Source organism: Pollachius pollachius (assembly GCF_949987615.1).
Source record: "Pollachius pollachius genome assembly, chromosome: 17".
NCBI classification, from domain to species: domain Eukaryota; kingdom Metazoa; phylum Chordata; class Actinopteri; order Gadiformes; family Gadidae; genus Pollachius; species Pollachius pollachius.
In genome coordinates, this window is record NC_136950.1 from 6,911,446 (window position 1) to 6,931,890 (window position 20,445).

At 44.8% G+C, this 20,445-nt stretch overlaps 1 protein-coding gene across 1 annotated transcript in view; it reads left to right on the forward strand.

Moving 5' to 3' along the window:
* Positions 1–20,445, forward strand: part of dpp6a (dipeptidyl-peptidase 6a) — a gene marked incomplete at both ends in the record, with an annotated part of 120,450 nt that overhangs the window by 67,363 nt on the left and 32,642 nt on the right. The window contains 2 exons of the mRNA XM_079754717.1: positions 10,162–10,276; positions 17,291–17,389. Of these exons, the coding sequence (XP_079610843.1) occupies positions 10,162–10,276; positions 17,291–17,389 (214 nt within the window). The remainder of the gene's footprint in view (positions 1–10,161; positions 10,277–17,290; positions 17,390–20,445) is intronic.

Here is a 20,445-nt window from a genome sequence, read left to right on the forward strand (position 1 = left end):
CCTGTAGCTCTACCTCTCTCGCCCCAGTTCTTACGGGTTGCTGTGAACGATTCGTTTTGCGTTGATCTGCCAGTCCCAGGGCCAACGCGCCCCCGGGTGGCAGCAGGCAGCAGGGGCTTCGGCTCGTCTCTGCTGTCACACTCGGATTCCGTTAAACTCACCTGAGATGGTGGAATTATAGAATGGCACTGTGGCAGGGGTATTCATAACGCTATCGTCATGCAATGCATAATTCAATGTGTTCATGAGTGGAACCCATTGTGGTTCTTTCACATTATTAATGTTTCTTCTGTTAGCAATAAACCCAATACCCAACTCTCTCTTTGGGAAACATTGTTATGTTGTGTTGTATTATCGTTTATCTTATTTTACCGGGGTACATTTTGTGATGTATAGGAAAATAAAATATATATGTTCGAGTGCATCAGTGCACTGCCGCTTGCCAGCCGTTTACAGTGGAATATTGCTTTCTTGTTTTCTGAAACCAAACAAAAACGGAGAGTAGAGGTAAACGAAGAGCAGACATACTGCCCGTAATTAAGTTTAAATTGCACCTGGAAAGAGATGAGAGAGGGGAGTAATAATAATACATTTCTAGACCATACTGTAATGAATGTTTGTGTCAGCAAAACAAGACTTGATTAAGGATTATCAGAAAAACAAAAAACAGAACAAACAGCTCTACCTCGAATAGAATATTAAGATGAACTCTTTGAGCGAGAGGTGTTTTCTTGGCTCGGTGTCAACAACACCGGGGTGTCAATGAAGGGGGGAGTTCTTCATCTTTATGGTAGATGGATGAAAGCCCCTCTGTCTCACATCAAACCATCATCTCCGGTGTGACCTCATGTCACTGCATCTACAATAGGATGGTATGTACGAATAGATCAAATAGGGATGGTATGTATGCATGAGAGGACAGGAAACAGATTCCGTGACTCAGCATGTCCAATGGACATCCATCCCATAATAACCAAGAGACACGCTGTGCTTTTTCCTGCTGCTCTTTGCTGCTGCCATGAGACTCAACCCTGTGCCACCATAACCCCGCCCACCACTCACCTCTCCCCTGTTTCCATAGCGACGAGAAAAATGTCTGTCGAACACAGGGGCTGGAGTTAATTGTTTTCAGCCAAATGTGTGTTTGCATTTAATTGCCTGGTTCACTCATGTCTCAGAGGGTTCCTGGCAGGTTATTAACATGTGTTTAGAGTATGTAAAGGGCCATGTTGGAGCCTGGAAGTACTCATTCCATCGTACTGTTATTGTTTTTTTTGGCCTGTTATGATTATGTGTTTGAATGTATAATGATATCTACACACACGCCGTACGCCTTCGTCTCGGAAGGTCTTTGATGTACCGATAGTTCACCCAAACTGGTTGGGTCGAGGAGTCAGGTGTGTTTCATTACTTTTTATTTGACCGTTTAAAATTGTTCCTCTTTCTTTAATTTTATGGATGTGTATCGAACAAGTTAAAAAATAGGTCAAGTGTTTACAGAATCCTTTCCCTCCTCCGCCTCCACCTCCTCTTTCCACCTCCTTTTCAAATGCCAGTCTAATGGACTGGAAGACATCAATGTTCAAATAGACCAGAGCAGGCATGAGGAAGTGTGCAAAAAAACTGAGGGATTTAGTTTCACCTGCTGAATTCCTAACGAGGCGAATTACACATGCGACAGACAAATCATATTCCTCTGTTTACATTATGCAAAAATGGGGGCACAAAATCTCAGAAGGCGTGGGCTCGGATTGATTCGGCCGTCACTTTCTTTGACCCGGGCGATTAATTCAAATGATGAAAACGCTGGCTATATGTTCAGAATCTAAAGTTGCGTAGGAGCGAGGCAGACGTAAAGTAAAGTCCTTTGCAAACACATGTGTCCTCAAGGACAATAGCCGCAACAAATTTGGATTTAGGATTAAAACTCCTTATTTTCCAGGGGAAATAAAGTTGATATAAATGAGAGTTGAAAATCCTACCATTGAGGGATTATAGATTTCATCAGTTTATAACTCGGGTATGGAGCTGTTTGTGAAACCATGTTTATTTTGTATTTCTTTGTCTCCAACGGTACTGTGTGTGAATGATAACAAAGTAATAGATGGGGGGGGGTGTTGGGAGTTCTGTGAGGCAAGACTTAAAGAGAGAGAGAGGTCAGTGCAAACAACCACCAGTGCTTTCCTCCTTTTCTAATCCGAAACGCCACAGAACCACCAACAGGGGGGCCGTTATCACACACACACACACACACACACACACACACACACACACACACAGTGTTACCAATGGACACCCTTGGTCAGTTGGTTAAATTGGCTTGTTTTGAATCCCACCCTTCCCCCTCCCTTACCGATTGCCCTACTCCTTACTTTCTCTCTAAACTTGTTTTTCTTATTTTTTTAATATTTTTTCCTCACCGTCGGTTGCGAGGAGTAATGTCACGGAACATTAAGATGTTTTCCCGCAGCAGAGGAATGGTAGTTATGTTTGGTCCGTGTCAGTTTCACTTCTTTTTTTCTTTTACTTTGATTTCATTGGAATATTTTTTCGATTTCTGCTTCCATTTACCTTTGAGTTATCCGTGCGAGAGAGCCTTCTGCATTCATCACGTCTCTAACGATATGTATTGCAAGGTTTGGTAAGCTCTGAATAATTGGGTTTCGGTATCGAAATCTCTCTTTTGTTCTGCTTTGTTGTTCTCTTTTACCTCGTCCTTCCTGTCCCTCTCTTCATGTATTTGTGGAAGTGTCTTTTCCCGGCTGCTAATTCGGTGCTCACAAGACAGACACTGTGAAGCTAAACAGCTCTAGCGCCGCTAACGTGCCACTTTCACAGTTTTATCTCGGGAGACAGAAATCAGTGTTCCTTCTTTTTTTTTCCAACCTTGCTCCCCATGACTGTAATTTGGGTCGGCGAGTGTTTAACTGCTATCTAGCGTGTGTGTTATTTCCTCTTCAGCCAGGGAGGTACCAGAATGCTTTCATGTGCCGTCTTCATTGAGGGCTCACATGTGCAGTGGGTCCGTGAGTGGGGACCACTTTGCCATCTGCAAAGACCGGCCAGCTTTTAATGATTACCGGCTTTATCGAGTGACAAACTACGTGTCCACACAGGGCCACGTGTCACTGTCTCAACCCCAATGGCAATTGGAAGAAATTGCTCTGTGATGGATGGGATACTTATGATTGTTCTCAATAAAACGAAGGTCTGACAATCTGACTGTCTTATAAGACAGTCAGATTGTCAGACCTTGACAACCCTGAACCCTGAACAAGTGTGTCTTGAGTCTGGTGGACGACTCTGCAGTCCTGACATCGGTGCCACTGCGGTGCCAAAACAGAGAAGATTTGTGACTTTGTTTTGCGACCTTTGCCCAATGACTCCAGCTGAGGTAGTTGAGCTGAATGCTCGAGCTGGGGTGAGTGGTCTGACTAGCGCTTGGAGGTATGCCTAGGCAGGGGCAGTTCTGTTGACAGTACCATTGTCTTGAATCTGATGCCTGCTTCTACAGGGAGCCAGTGGAGGTCATAGAAGATAGGGGTCACATGGGAAAACTTTGGTAGGTGGAACACGATGCGTGCTCCAGCGTTGGGGATACGCTGCAAAGGTAGGGGCAGGCAGCCCAGCCAGGAGCGTAACTCCAAGGGTAATTTACACACATTACTGGTGGTAGGTACATACTGGGGGCCACCCTGCTCAGAATGGACAATGATATAATGATTTGACAGTGATGATGAATAATAACTAACCTTGTGAAAATTACTTCCATCTGTGCAATACCTTCCCCGGAACATTAGCATAGGAGCATATACCTTTCCATCTCTAATCAAGGTTATTTCTATTTCCAGTTGAGGCAAAGCTGTTAGCCTCGTTATCAAAGCCCTTTGCCCTTTTGTTCTTTACATGGTCCTACCTACAGAACATTGTTTTGTTCTCTCTCTCTCTCTCTCTCTCTCTCTCTCTCTCTCTCTCTTTCTCTCTCTGTCTCACTCACTCACTCACTCACTCACTCACTCACTCTCTCTCTGTCTCTCTCACTCACTCACTCACTCTCTCACTCCCTCTCTCTCTCTCTCTCTCTCTCTCTCTCTCTCTCTCTCTCTCTCTCTCTCTCTCTCTCTCTCTCTCTCTCTCTCTCACTCTCCCCATATACACCCTCTCTGTGACCGTCTTCCTCGCCCTCGTCGCTCTCCTCCGTCGCCACGGTAACTTGTAATTACTCCTTGATTTGTCTGGGGCTGCTCTGGTCGGCCTAATTAGTCCAATCATCGTTTTAATTGCAGATCACAGAGGTGCGCTTGGGGTAAGGTCAGGCAAGGTTAACACGCCGCACGGTCGTAGCGTCAGCAACCTCGACCTACGCAGCGATTATTTTCCGCTCGAGGTGAGGGTCGGGGGGGGAATAGGTCGGAGGAGGAGGAGGAGAATGTCGTGGCGATGAGTCATGAATGATCATGTCTCTACAATTTACCCTGGGTAATTTGAATTTGATCTCCCGAAAAGGGATCCTTCATGTTGTATTTTTTCTTTCAGTAGAACAACCTTGACCAGAAGGCATGTTTATTCCACACGGTATGAATATCTAGAAAAGTCTCATTTGAATAACACATGCACGCACTTAGCTTTCTTGCAGCCCTTTATGACTTGAAAACTACACTTTCCCAGAATGTTTGGATATCCAACCTCTCTTCACATTGAGCCCAGAGTCTTTAACAACCCAAAGTAGTAATAGAAGCCCACTGTGCCCCTTCTATGTCTGTGTTTTATAATGCCAGAACGCTGCAGATGTTCAGCATTGGAGCCAGCTTGCCAACCTAGAAACACTCTTATATTTCTGTCTTCCTTGTTGATGACAACCCAGAGAGAGCAAGAAAGGAAAGGTACTTGACATTTCCCAGGAGGAGACCAGCCACCCAGAGATACCCACAGAAACATAGTGTTTCATATCAAGAGTTTTGTAAGCACACCAAAATCAGTGGCTGGTGCTCAAATATGAATGCAATGAGTTGCATATTTCTTTCGGTGGTGCTGTTTTGAATGGGTATTTGAATTCACAAGCACATCCTAAAGCTCTTGTGTATTATTGCATAGAATCTCTTACAGCTATTGAAATACCATCACACGTCTTGAGATTGCCTTGCTCTACAATAGTATAGTACAATGTATAGTATTATTTTTCACACCTCTCCTATTTTAATACGTCTTCTTGTCAATTTGGCACTGAATAAACCTGATTGCAAGTTTTCTAAAAGCTTAGATGTCATTGTATATAGAATACTGCTCTCCTACTGGCCAGAGCTGCTGACGTGGCTGGTATGAATGCATGGACGAAGTGACCTTTAAGACGGTGTTCGGATGTCTCCAAATATCATCACGGATGTATTTCTTCTCTGAGAGGTTTAGTTTTCAAAGCACTTTGTTAAAGGCACGTTGCTTTGTCTGTTTTTAATTAGAAATAACACGTTAATACGTACCATTAAAAAAAGGATAAATGGATAGAAAGCTGTCGTTTACACATACACAACCACAGCCTGATCGCTTGTCTCACAGGAAATATACCCTGGTGTACATTAGATCATTCTGTCAATTCTGACCACGATATGTAATTGTTCTACCATGCCCTGGTAGAACAATTAAATCAATGGAATATTCTGTATAGTATTTTATAATATTTTATGTCTAAGTTTTTTCAACATCTCAACAAGTGCATTATATTGCTATATAACCATATCTCAATGTATGGTTTTATTTATTTTAAAGTGACCTTCTTGTATTGAATTTTTAAACAGAGAACACTCTGTCTGTCTGATAACATTTAGACACACAGAGTGTATTTGAGGTTTAGTAAAAAGCACTTCTCAAATTGACATCTCTACTCAAAATAGCCAACCACAATTTAGCTGCTCATGCTGTTGACGAAAACACATTTGAAGTCCTCCTGTGTGTCGTCAAGCTGGCTAGAGAAAATGTGCTTTTATAAATGCAATGCAACATTGTCGGTTTGTTTATTGGGCTGGTTGGTTAGCTTGTTTTTATTGCCGTTGTTTTACTGTGAGCCGAACCGAGCCAAGCCCAGAGTGAATAAGCTGGAATGGAACATGAGAGGTATAGTGCAGAATGAACAGCAGGCGCTGTTTATATGGATGCTGCTGTCTACTCCTTCTCAATTATGGTTCCTAGCCTCCTACCTGTCTGGCCGTCTGTCTACAGCCTCTCTTTCGGTCGCTCTGTCTCTTCCTTTAGCTGTCTGACTATCCCTTTATGTTTCCTCTCTCTCTCTTTTTACCCTTTCTGTCTAATTCTCTCTCTCTCTCTCTCTCTCTCTATATATATATATTAAGATATATTAGGGCTGTTAAAATTAGTGCGATAATAACGCATAAACGCAATCTTATTTTAATTAGAATAATAAAAACGCATTAACGCACATTCTCTATTTTCTTACTGTGATTTGAAAGGGTTTGCCCACATAATGTCTACATTCCTATCATAATTCATTATTGTTTTTAGTTCCACTTACTTTACATTCAATAACACTTGCAGTAATAGACTATACGTATTTGAATTTAACCACACTTGTAGTAACTGCCTGTTCACAATTCCCAAATCTGTGGTGTTCCATAACTTTCATATTAAACCCACACTGAGTGAGTCAATAAAACTCCCTCAAGATCACTTGGTCTAGTTTTTGCTTATTAATTACATTTGGTATGAATGATAATGTGCCATTTCATTTGATAATCTCATTTAACTTCAATTGGAGTGGATTTAAAAAAAGATTAATCGTGAGTTACTTCACCAATACTAGGCGATTCATTGAGATAAAAAAATGCAATCGTTTGACAGCCCTTATATATATATATATGTATATATGTGTGTGACTTGCTCTGTCTATCTGCCAGTCTGTCAGTCTCTTAAGCTCGCTCTGTCTCAAGCTCCCTCTCTCTCTATCTCCTTATACTTTTCTGTCTCTATTTTCTGTCACTCTAGCGGTCAGGCAATTTAAAAGGGCTTTATTTATGTATTTGATATTCAACAATTTTAATAAAATCAAAGTCTAAAAAATAAGATGGGGGGGGCGTATTTGTGTGGGAAAAACATTAGCATCCCATTATTCTTATATTTTAATCCAGGTTATAATTGTGTCTTCCCCCTCCGTTTCTCCACGAGGGCTTCAGTGTTGACTAGCGATGAGCGCTACACAGCGCCGCCAATTGGCTAAATAACCGCTTCCTATGCTAATGAACCTTGCTAATGGGCGGTCTGGTTAGCAGAGCCGCGCCCCCGCCAGGCAAACGGTTTTCTGAGATTCCTTTCAATTAAGAGTGAGAGTGGGGGGCCAGGCGGAGGTGGGCTCCGTAGATCAGCTCCTGGGCGCCATTAAAAGCTTTAGCATTTATTCATTTAAAGCCCCTAGCCACAGGTCAACAACAACACACCAGCTAGCTCATTCTTTCTTACATATAAATCTTCTATCAACTAATTAAGAAGGTATTAATCCTTGGCTAACGGCCTGGGTTTAGGATCCTGCGCCCTGCACACGGTAGCCATTAAGGATGATTTAGGACATGAGTGTGTTTTCTGCTGGCTATTAGTCAGGGTTTCTTTTTTTTATGTTTGGAAAGTGGAGAATGATTCAACGAAAAAGCTAGTTTAACTTTCAGTGAGATGTAGTGGGGGATATCTCTAGTGAAGACATCGCTGTTTGTGCTCTCGGCGGAAGTACCCTGGATTCATGAAAAGAAAGAGGCCCATTATGGCGATGTCGCTTTGCAGCCGAAATTTAATGTCAATTGTCTCGTCTCGGAGCTGAGAGGAATTATTCAACCCTTTTGTAAGCCTAGCATAAAGTACGCCGAAGCAACAACACAATGGGAAATACCCCTTGTAAAACCAACCCTATGAAACATGGGCTTCTATACTGCGGCTCGGACACCCAAAAGGAAACCGGCTTTCAGATGATAAATCTCGACCGAGGAGGGCTGAACGGATGGCATTTGGTCCGGCTCACCGTTGCTTCTGAAACGCCGGGACGGATCCACGGCTGTGATTAACGACAGACCTGAAGAGTTTCATGGTCCCTCTATCGTTCCTGGTTAACGTTTTGCACGTTATCTCTTGTTAAAAAATGTAAGATATATTTGTCCCTAAACGGACTCATAAACCATGAGGTCGGCCGTTAAAGTAAGAGACGTCCTCTCTTGTTGTCGCCCGCCCTTGAGCTGTGACGCCCGACCACGGTGGGTCTTGTGCCGGCGGCCGGTCGGCGGACTTCACGCATCGCAGGGCGGCGTCCATTTTTACCCGTCACATTAGTCCAGGCCGGTGTTCGCCTCGTTGGACATCCTCCTCCCCCTCCTGTCACCGCCACAGCTGCTGCCCGCCCCCTCTCTGGCCGGTCCCTTCAACCCCCCCCCCCTACAACAAACCCCCCCCCCCCAACCCCATTCACGCCCTTGAAAGACACATACGGCCGTGCACGCACGAGGGCGCACGTACGAGAGTGTACACACGAGCGTGCATGTATGAGAGTGCACTTACGAGAGTGTATGTACGAGGGTGCACGTATGAGAGTGCATGCAGGAGAGTGCACGTACGAGAGTGGACTTGCATTGTATGTCTGCATGCGCATTTGCCTGCCAGGCCATGAATCTTTGTTTCGCTCTCTCTCTCACGCTCTCTCTCTCCCATTCTCCAACTCTATTTTTCTTATTCTACGTCTCCTTCACTTACTCTCTCTCTCCGTTGTGTTGTCGCTCTCTTTCCCTCCTTCTTCCTCCCTCTGTGTTGTCTCTCCATCTCTCTCTCATGCTCCATTTCATTTCCTCTCTTCCTCTCTTTCTCTCCTCAAGCTGGAAATCATATTTGTGTTAGCAGCACCATACGCACTGCCGCCCTAACCTGTGCGGCCAACGTGCTCGCCATTCATGGAAGCCATTAAAACGAAACAAACAAGCACGTCATCGCCCTGATGACGTGCTGACACACACACACACACACACACACACACACAGTCGATGCAATTAGCGGTGAGCCACGCGGGAGCAGCCGGACCCACGGACCATAATGACACACCGGGTTATGAATGCAACAAACAAACAGATGGAGAAACTTGATTTGTTGTTTTCATTTCCGGCCGCCGTTGTTCCTCCGAGCGGCGGCGCGTTCAGTGCTCAGCCCCGGTTTTGTCTCCCTCTCCCACCGAGCGCCGCTTGGGCGCCACTCCAGAACCCAGCCGCTCTTTGTGCGCGAGTGTTGTGGTTCTTTTTCCTTTGTCGTCTCGGGGCGGGGGCCGCTGTGTTTCCCACGTCGCTCTGTTGTGTGGGCTGTGGAGATAGTGTGGCGTGTTTGTCCTATTCATTACCCCAGGAAGCGCCTCGCGGGGACGCTCTCCGTGGCCGTGCAGCACAGCGCCACATAGCGCTCGGGAAAAGGTCATTATGTAAGGGAATGAGCCGGAGCTTAGTGGATTGGCAGACCCAACTTCATGTGAATTGTGTTGTTTTAAACGGAAGGGGCCCCACTTTTATAACCCAACACAACACTTTGTGAGGATACAACAAAATACCATTGTGCCGTCCTAAATATGAAACTGTGATATGAATTTCAGATGGTGGGTAGAGGTGATGGTACATGATACTATGCAGCGCTATGTGATGTAGCTCAGAGCTAGAGGATGGTAGATGACGCTGCGCAGCGGTACATGATATAGCTCAAAGCTAGAGGATGAGACATGATGCTACACAATGCGACAGTATGTAGCTGGGAGAGGATCATACATTGTAGTAAACTATGCTTCTTTTTGCTACATGACACTGACTAGATGATGATGCTTTTTATAACTGCTGTTCATCTGACTGTCGGATGTTATTCTCCCTCTCTAATCTATTTCTCTTGCTCTCACTCTCTCGCTTACCCTCTATCTCCCTCCCTCTCTCATTCTCTCCCTCACCCCCTCTTTTCCCCCCACTTTCTCTATTGACCCCTGATTTGTAAGTCCTTTATCATTTATTCAAATTTAGTTTTGATAGATTGAATCGATTTTTATTTGATGAGCGAGTCGATTAGAATCATTGTGTAAAGGTGGCTTGAATACTCAAACTCTCTCCCTCCCTCCCTCTCCCTCCCCCCCCCCCTCCCCCCCCCCCCTCCCTGCAGGAGCTGGTGGGGAGCAACCCCCCCCAGAGGAACTGGAAGGGGATCGCCATCGCCCTGCTTGTCATTCTGGTCATCTGCTCTCTCATCGTCACCTCCGTCATTCTGCTGACACCAGGTGGGTGGACACTCACACACACACGCACACACACTCATCACACTCATCCCACTCTATACACACACAAACACACACACACATACATGTACACGTGCACACACACACGCACGCATGCGCACACGCACAAACGAGTGTCAGAGGAGGGGTATTCCTAATAAAGAAATTTTAACAAACGCACTCTCAAACGACACGCACACTCTACATGCATTCAGTTACACATATACTTGCTACGCACACAGACAAACACACACACACACACACGCATACACACACGCATACACAGTCTCACACACACCCACACACAGATACCCACACACAGACAGCCATCCACATTAAACGCAAACAGACATTAGACACACACAGACACACATGCACACATACATGCACACACACATATAGCCACATTAAACAATTCTAAGCCCATAGGCAAGCACATACTTATAAAACTGCACCTTCAGCCTTGCACACATAAGTGGACACACACACAAACACACACACACACACACACACACACCTACACACACACGCACACACACACACACACACATCTCTTTTGTTACTCCTGAGTGAGTCTCTGATTGATTGAACAAACCTCCCAGGTCTTCCTCTGCATGATAATGAGGTCTGCAGTGTGGTGTCTGTGTTCCATGGAATTGTATGCACTTTGATGTGACTGTGTGTATGTGCCTTGTGGGTCAGCTTGTGTGCGCTCCTGTATGCGTGGAATTGTGTTTGCGTTTCTGCTTACCTGTATTTCATTGTGTTTTTACCACATACTATGTGCAAGTGTGAAACAAGTGTGTTTATGGGTTTGTGTCTTGTGTGTTGGTGTGTAGGTGTTTGGTGTGTTTTAATGCAAAGGTGTGCGCTCACATGCAATGCAGATTGTGTGGGTGAGCGAGTGCGTGCATAGTCTCTGCATGTGTTATGAATGAGTGAGGATGATTCGCACACGTTATTCTGGGCCTTTGCACCTAATGGATTACCTGAGGTGTGACACACTATGATCAAATTGACATTCTATTACATCAGGTAAGATTATATATCACTCTGGTTACATAACCTCGCTGGAGGTCAGGGAGTCACAGGAAAATGACACGTTGTGACATGTTAAACACCTGGCATATGTAAAGACACACGCACAGCACATTCCATCCTGACGTCTAAATCGTCCCTTGCAGCCATTTCAGTGTGCTCTTTACCTGGATATTGACCTTCACGCTTTCCTCGTTGGAGACGAACACACAGGGTTTAATCAGCGGGCCATCTGCTTAGAGTCAGCCCCATAAAGTTTGCTGATATGGACGCTTTCACACACCATCCCTCATCACTGCCGTCCGTATAATGTGTTCCTCCGCTCCGCTGGCGACATGCTAATCGCTCTGCGTTTGTTTACGAGCTCCAGTCCGGGGGGGGGAGAAGATATCAAGGTAATAATCGAGGTAATATTAAAGGTATTATCACCCGTGAGCCGGGGTAGAGGAAAGATGAGAGCAGTCATCGTTGTTCGACAAGCTGTCCGATTTCTTATTCCTTTTTTAGGTTTATCTATTTTGTGTCCAATTTATTTCTCGCAGAAGTTTATCTTCCTTGTTTTCAAATGTACTCCTCCAAATTTATCAATGTCTGAATAATTTATTCCATTCGTTTTCCGACATAGTGTCCGAAATGTTTGATGAAAAAGCTTTTGGGCGCGGTTCCATGGTTTGCAGGGACGCACAGGGGAGAGTTCTCCGTCGACAAGCTAGAGAACAGCAGCAGAGGTCAACCCCCTGGCATTCTGGAAACATCTCCGCTGCTCCCTGGTGCGGCTGATCAGTTCAGGGACCTCAGCTGGTGTGGGTCAGAGACAAAGAATAGCCCCGGCCAGCCTTTTCCTACCGCCCCAGCTCCTAGGGACCAGGGGCCGACCGGGGGGCCGCTGAAAGCCAGGCAGGAGCAGTAGAGAGCAGAGACAGGCCAGGCGGTTTCGAGGAACATTTCCAAACAGTGTTAATCCATGCCCTCCGCCCACCTAGCGCTCCAACCACAGCTGCTCATCCAGAACTCGTCCAAGAGGGTCTTGACTCTGTGGGGGCGCCATGGGGGGCCGTCTTGTGGTGCGTGAGGCCCCCGGACAGACGGACCGGGGCAGGGACTGTTTGTCTGGTGGGCTGTATGGTAAACGGTTTGGCTGAAACATTTGATATGGCCCTCCTTGGCGCCGGAAAGTGGCGTTGATTAATTCTGTATCCATGGCAACGGAGAGCTGATATTCTCTGTTTTTCTCCTGCTTTTGAAACCTCCTCGGGGACGGGGTTTACAGCCTGTGTTCGACTGGTGTCGAGAATCTTTCAGTACGGGGCCGGAATGGTGCGTAATGCGCCTGGGAACCAGCCACATCTCAGGGGAACATGTTTAATTTGCTCTGCAGTTAACGTCTGCCTCCCCTCCCGTAAAAAACGATTTCTGCCCGGTACGTGATTGGCCGACCAATCACAACCATTTATGTAATGTGAGGCGGGATAAATACGACGACGGTGCAGAGGAGCGCCATAGGGGCGTTCTCAACAAAGATGGCCGCCACTAGAGTTGTCTTTTGATCCCGCTATCGAGGACAGTATTAAACAAACTGGATGGTATATTTTCACCAAAAAAAGTCACGACGACTGCACCTAAAGCTTGTGTTGAGAAGGAAGTTGTTGACTGCAAGCATGTTGCCTGTTAAAAATCATTTTGTGGCTCAGTGCTGCATCAACGTGTGGCTGGTTGTCTATCAGATTGCCTCCAGAGGTATTTTCGTCTGCTCCCCTTGGATAATTGCAGTGTGCAATTTGTCTTCCGATGCCAGGCTAGTTCGTAACCGTTCCTAACGCCGGTAGCATAAATAAATAGTCGGCATGCGGTAGCACATAGCTTTTATTAAGTGAGCCTTTTTCCATTTGCGTAGCTTACACCGCTACGGCAATACTACACAGCTCCTGACTAGAATTAGAGCGATGTGACTCCATGTAGAACATACTAGGTTGGTGGATGCCCTCCGGGGGCATCAAGCTGTGTAAACGTGACACTTGTGGAGAATTATGGGATGGCGTGTTCTGTGCAACTCAGTAGCAGCAGGTTGATGGGTGCTCACCTGACAGAGAGAGACGCATTTTCTAACTGCTTTTGACAAACCACCCGCCCACCTCCTGTCACTCTATTTCCCTCTCCACATTATCTGTCTTACTGTCTTATTCTCTCTCTCTCTCCCTCCCCCCTCTTCCTCTCTCTGTCTCCCAACCTCTGTCACTCGCTCCCTCTCGCTCTCTCTCTCTCTCTCTCTCTCTCTCTCTCTCCCTCTCTCCCTCCCACTCCCTCTCTCTGTCCCCCTGTCTCTCTCTCTGTCTCCCTGTCTCTCTCTCTCCCACTCCCTCTCTGTCTCCCTGTCGCTCTCCCTCGCTCTCTCCCATCTTTTCTCTCCGTTTCTCAACCTCCCTTCCGTCGCAGCATCTCTATCCCTCCCTCCCCCTGCCTTCTGTGTCTCTCGCTCCTCTTCTCATCTACCCTCTCCCCCTCCCATCCTCTCCCCCTCCTACCCTCTTCCTCATTCTTTCACCCCCACTTTCCATTTTTCTCTCTCTCTCCTCTTCTCATCCACTCTCTCCCCCTCCTACCCGCTCTATCGCTGTTTCCCTCCCACCCCTTCCCCTCCTCGCTCCTCTGCCTCCTCTCGTCCTCTCTTCCCCTCACCCTATAATACCACACTATCTCTGTCAGCTGGAACACTTACAAACTTGATAGGCCCACACACACACACATACACGCACACACACACGCACACACACAGACGCACGCACACACACGCACACACACAGACGCACGCACACACACAGACACACAGACACACACACACACACACACACAGACGCACGCACACACACACACACACACCATACATCTTGTAGGTCAAACATCTGGTGGAGCTGATCCCTGGGGCAGCTGGGGCAAGAAACTGAGGACCAGAAGGAGAACGGCAGTGTGACTGATATGAGGGGCTGAGATATTTATAGCAAGATTCAGCCCGTTTTGCTTATTTGGCTTAAAAGCGACTTAGCCAATATCAAATTCATGCACATTTTAAGTATGAAGGGATTCACCTTTGAGCCTCCCATTATTTGAAAAATGGGTGAAAGAATATATTTTAAGACAATATACATAGAAAGTATGCATATATATATGTATATATAATTTAAAGAAAACAAGGAAGGAAATAAGTTGATAACGATACAACTTATTGTGGGTGTGTGTGTGTGTGTGTGCGTGTTTCTGTGTTTCTATGCATATGTCCGCTTGTGTGTATGCTTCTTTCAATCCCAAATCACAATCACAAAACCTAACCATATTTTCATGTAACTCTGGCTTGACAAGTAATTAATGTTTGTACTGGGAGAATGTGTGTGTGTGTACTGTACTTCGCCAACACGACATTAATTAACCCAGGGGCAAATAAATCCCCAACAAATCCCGGATTTACGTTCTCTAGAGGCTCTCTGTTGCTAAAGAAACAAGCTTATGGAAGGTTCTATAACGTCGTAGCTCTGAACGGGCCTTATGCACAGAGCAGCCATCTTTGTTCTATCTCGGCTCCATCTTGGTTCCTCCCAACCAGCTATCGTTTAAAACCAAGATGGCCGCTGGGTTAATAAGGCCGTGGTTGTGGTAAAGGTTGTGCTCCACAACAAATAAAGGTTGCATTCTTCTTTTTTTTTTCAAACTATTCTCACCTCTTGTTATTCGGTTCAAAGTACTCCAATACAAAATAGAAAAAATCTTTCATTTTATAATTGCTCCACCTCAATGGTGAATAGCACTTGAAACAAATTGTGTTGGATAAATAAAGTGTGTTGGTCACCCTTGTGTTCGGATTATGGGCGTTTTTGTGAGACACGTTCAAGTCTTTGAATGGTCGTTGAATACAATCATAATAATAACAATTTGATAATTCTCCATGGATAGCTTCAGCCTTCAAATCCACTTTGATTTACAAAAAACACCAGTTATCAAACAACAGCAGAGGACACAAATTTATTTTTTACTGCTATTTTAATAATAATAATACAAATATTAACTACAATCATACGATAGGGTCAACACAGGGAAACAAATGCATAGAACACATTGGGTAATGGGTTTGTACAGTGTTTACTGTGTTTCTATAACCACTATAGATTAAAATCAACTGGCAGTAGAGTGTGACAGTGTGTGTATGTGTATGTGTATTTGAATGTGTGTATCCTTTTCATCCAGTTCCATGTGTGAGACCCTCAGAGAAACCATCAGCTTACAAAACACTGAAGTCAAAACACAAGATTTTTTACAATGGCTGTGTTCTCTGATTGGTTCAAGGTCTAATTAGGGCCATGCGACATCATTAGGTACCCGGTATCAGTTGAGGGGTTACCTCCTTGGCACCTGCAGCAATGCGCTGAACATAAGGATATAATATAACTTAATCGGTGTAATATTGAATGTTGAAGTGGTGTTTGTCGAGGATAAAACATCATAGGTCCGATTTGCAGATTCAATTCAGATGTTATATATAATTATCTTTACCATTTTATAGCGACATCTAACCTTAACGCCAATAAAGTGATGGCAAAAAGCCGTGTTGTACACCTGCTGTTTATGGACGTTGTAATTTTTATTTAAGCTTCTTTACCGCTGGTAAAAGGGGACTACATTTATTCATATTTTAGATTTGGTCCACCTGAAGCTCAGAGATTGGATACATTATGGATCTACATCAGGATATGATATGCTGTGCGTCTGTTCAGAAGCTGGAGCTGAATGTTTGGGTAAATATTCAGTCAGTCTGTCCAGTTGTTGTTCTGAGATGTCGTTCAGCAGTGTGTGGAGCTGCTCCAATATTGGTTGAATGCTTGAGTGTTCTCAGTCTCAATGGTGAGTCGCTTTGGATAAAAGCGTTTGCCAAATATTTATGCCTGAATATTACCGCACAGCTCTGGGAATTTAAGAGGAAAGTATTTTTCAGTGGTAACCGGTCAAGGGTCGTCGCTTCTTACAAGGTTTTAAAGTTTCTAATAAGCGTTTACCTTTCGTCTTGTTCCTGTAATTGTTTCTAATCTGCCTATTAGCGTGTTCGGGGGTCGCCATCTCATCTGCGACATGAGACGGAGAATTAAAAAGATATATCTTTCAAAGAAGGCTCCCCTCCTTCTGCCTTTTCCTTCTTCTCCCGCTCCGTTTTTCAAAGAGATTTCTGGAGATCTTTTGATGACCTGAGACATGGAGATAAAAATGTATCTTTTCGTCTGAAGTAGTTAATATGCCGGGTCCTCAGGCCATGTCCTCCAGCTAGAGGCTGCTCAAGACCCTTTCATATCCAGAACCTTTTGCGTTAATGTGGACACTTGAAGTGAAGCAGTGCCAAGGGAGGCAGAAAATCTTGGTGCTTAAAAGTGGTCAAAAGGAAAACGCTTATATTCCTTTCTTTCCTTCTTTTTTATTTAAGCAAGTGTGTGTTTCACTCTGTGTACGGAGAGATTTATTAATTGAACTATGTTTTTCACACTGTGTACACTATATCTATATCTATGAATTGTTTATCTCACTCTGTATTGGCTATTATATATTCCTTATTAATTCATCTGCCATCAGCCTTTGTTTAATCTGCTCACTTTGTTTTGTTCATATAGTGTTTTTATTGCGTTTCCTGGTTCTCAGGTATTCTGATGTGCTCTCTAGCAAAAGTGCAGCGGTCCAGCCAATGTGCTGGAACCAAGAGACTCAATCAAAACAGAATAAAATCAAAAGAAAGTTGGCAGAGAAAAAGCTGCTTATAGCTTCTTATCATAAAGAATATTAACGCGGCCAGACACAAGGACACACAAAACATAGAAATGCAAACATAAATCGGCAAAAACTGCTGATATGCAGCGTAAATTTTAACTTTGAGTCTGAGGCTGTTTGATCTCTATTAATATACTGCTTACGAATGCATCTGATTCTGTGTGTTTTGTCTCTGCGCTTCAGGGGAGGACGACAGCCTGGCTCTCAAGGCCAAGCTCACGGTGGCAGACATCTTTAAGAAGGACTTCAAGGTGTACGAGCCCAATGCAAAGTGGATCAGCAGTAAGTTCAAACCCCCGCCAATCTTTATTCCTTCCCTAACAACCTTTCATTTTTACGTCAGATGTCACGCAATATGACATTGAAAGGAGACAAGACACAACATCAACACAAAACAATCATAAAACCCAAAGCAGCAACATCAACAACAACAACAACAACAACAGAAACACATTCAGATTCCCCTACCCCATCCCCACCCACAGATTGTAATTATTAAATATCAAAGAAGTTGTTTCAAGCCATCTACAGCTTCTGAGAATACGGTTACATTACTTGATGTGTAGATTGTCAAAAGCCACTGTCGTTCACCCTTGCTCGTGCGCTCTCTTGCTCGTGCACCCTTTAGTGTACACTCTCTAGTGACCTCTCTCTCGTGCGCTCTCTCTGGCGTTCTCTCTCTCCGCCGTTCCTGTGGTGTCTGTTAATGGCGGCTGTGTGGGCGTAGCTCAGCAGCTGTTGAGTGCGGCGCTCCAGAAATACTGCGTTAATACGGGGAGGTCTCTCCACACAGCGGCCAATTAGCATCTCCCGGCCAGCGTTGGCTGTTCCCACCCGCTGTGTTTGTTTAACCGCGTTTATCCATTCTGATCCGTGTGTTTTTCCTCGCTCCTTTCCTTTTATTCAGTTTTTACTGTCGGACCGGGCTTGGATTTCCCTTTATTGGCATGCAGTTTTAGTTTTTGATTTGGGAATATGGTAGGGAGATGTGTGTTTGTGTGTCTGTGTGTGTGTGTGTGTGTGTGTGTGTGTGTGACACATGTATGTGTGTCTGCATGTGTGGCTATCTCTGGTCTGTGTTTGTACTTCTGTATTTGGGCATGGCTGTCCAGTGTGTGTGTGTGTGTATGTCTGTGTATCTTTGCTTCTGTCTGCACAAATGCATTCGTGACTATGTATCTAACTATGTTTTCCTGTGTGCACGTGTTCCATGTCTGCTTTTGGTCTGCCTGTCCCAGTTTGCGAAACCGAAGCGTCCTGCGATTGGCTCGTCAGGCTGTCCAATTAGCCGTAACCGCGGCTACGGCTCCTGTTATACCGCTGGCGGGGAAGCCACCACGAGCGCGGCGTTTCAACAGCGAGGTTTCAAAGAGGCAGAGCTGCTGTGCTCACTTCAGAGGGGAGCCGGAGAGGGGATGGAGGAACATAATGCAGCCTTCACCTGGTTGAAAATTGCACACGCATGCACTGGGATACACACAGTAAGAAGGGAAGCTCAACCACAGACTGGGAAACAGAAGGATTCATGCAGATTCTGTCTCCTCTGGTCCAGTCATTCTCCTCGTCTCCAACTCCTTATGTCTTGCTCCTCGATTCAAGATAAGATGGAGAGAATCCTTCTCCCGCTTCTGAATATGACATATCACACTTCGCTGTATGATTTAGAAAAGCTAGAATGAGTGGTTGTGTGTGTCTGCACTGCACCAGTAAGATATAGTGATGAGACTGGAACAAAGCTTTACTCTGGGTTATTAAGTCAAGTTGAATCGGCAATTATTTATTGACCATGTTTAAAAAACAAGTTGTGTTGGCCCACTGCTATGCATTCCCAAAATGGCACGAAATGACGTATCATAAGTCTATCAATATCAGTATTCACCTCCCTTCAATACAACACAACCTCTTAATTTGTGTCAGTGGTTCTCAAACATTTTATAAAGCACAGAAATATTAGTCTCTCCAACTACCACCATTATGTTATGTTATAAAATATAACAAATACAGTAGCAGAGACCTGCCCTACTTAGCTACGCACAGTTCACACAGGAGGCACATTTATTGCTTAAAATAATATTATTTATTGTTAAATCTTCCACACAATATAAGGGCACGCCCCTAACACACACGCACACACACACACACACACACACACACACACACACACACAAACCTAGAACAAGTGACAACATTAACAATAACAACTGTTTTTCTTTCAAACACACACACACACACACACACACACACAGAGCAAGTGACACCATTAGAAATAACAACTGTATTTCATTCAGACACACACACACAGAGCAAGTGACACCATTAGAGATAACAACTGTATTTCATTCAAACACACACACACACACACACACACACACACACACACACACACACACACACACACACAGACACATAGCAAGGGAGCAAATTAGGAATAACAACTGTAAACCAACAACCTGATTGAAAAATGATATGACATATTCAAATAATGTGAAAAAGTTGGCAAGCATGTTGACAACTGAACTAGGGTGCCTGCCTCTGCAAACACAGTCCAGCGATGACTGGGTTTATCAAGGTCAACTTCAGTCTCTGCTTCTATATTTGTTTTTATGACCGCAAGTGAAGAGAGGCCTTTCTCGCCCAGATATGTGGTCGCAAAAGAAAGAAGGAACTGCACGGCCTTGTCCGAAAGCGCAGGGTATACGGTGTGTTGCTGTTTCCAAAAGTCCAACAAAGACCGCCTTCTGAAAGCAGACTTCAATTTTGTGCTGCTTGATATTTCTGTTGAACTCTCCTGCTCACCAACGGTCAAGTCCTTGGGCATTTCAGAGGTTTGGATGCTGAACGGGTTTCTTGTCCATTTGTTTGCTTCGGTCTTCACCTTGAAATATTCTAGGAAGTGCGGTCCGAGCAAGAGGAGGTGCACAATGATGTTGTTCCTGGTTATTGAATCGTCAACTTGGACTGCTTCAATCCGTCACGTTTCTTAGGAAAAATGACTGATTTGTCTTACAGCGCTGCTGTTTTGGTTGTAAGATGCTGTTTGAGATGGGAGGGTTTAATGGTTTCATTGCTAAGAACATCCACACATTCCTCACACTGCGGTCTAGGCTCTCCGTCCCTCTCCAGCTTAACCCAAATTGGTGCTAGCAGGTGCTGCTGAGACTTCACTGGTGCTGCTGAAGCCGCCGGTAGCACCTGGGCTCGGTTCAATGCAGTCCCCAAGTTTATTTACAGGTTGAAATATTATCCTCCTGATCTGCACTTCTCTTGCAAATATTTCAGTGAGGAGCCATATATATAACCCAACTACGAAGCAGGCTGACACTGAAACAAAAATATTA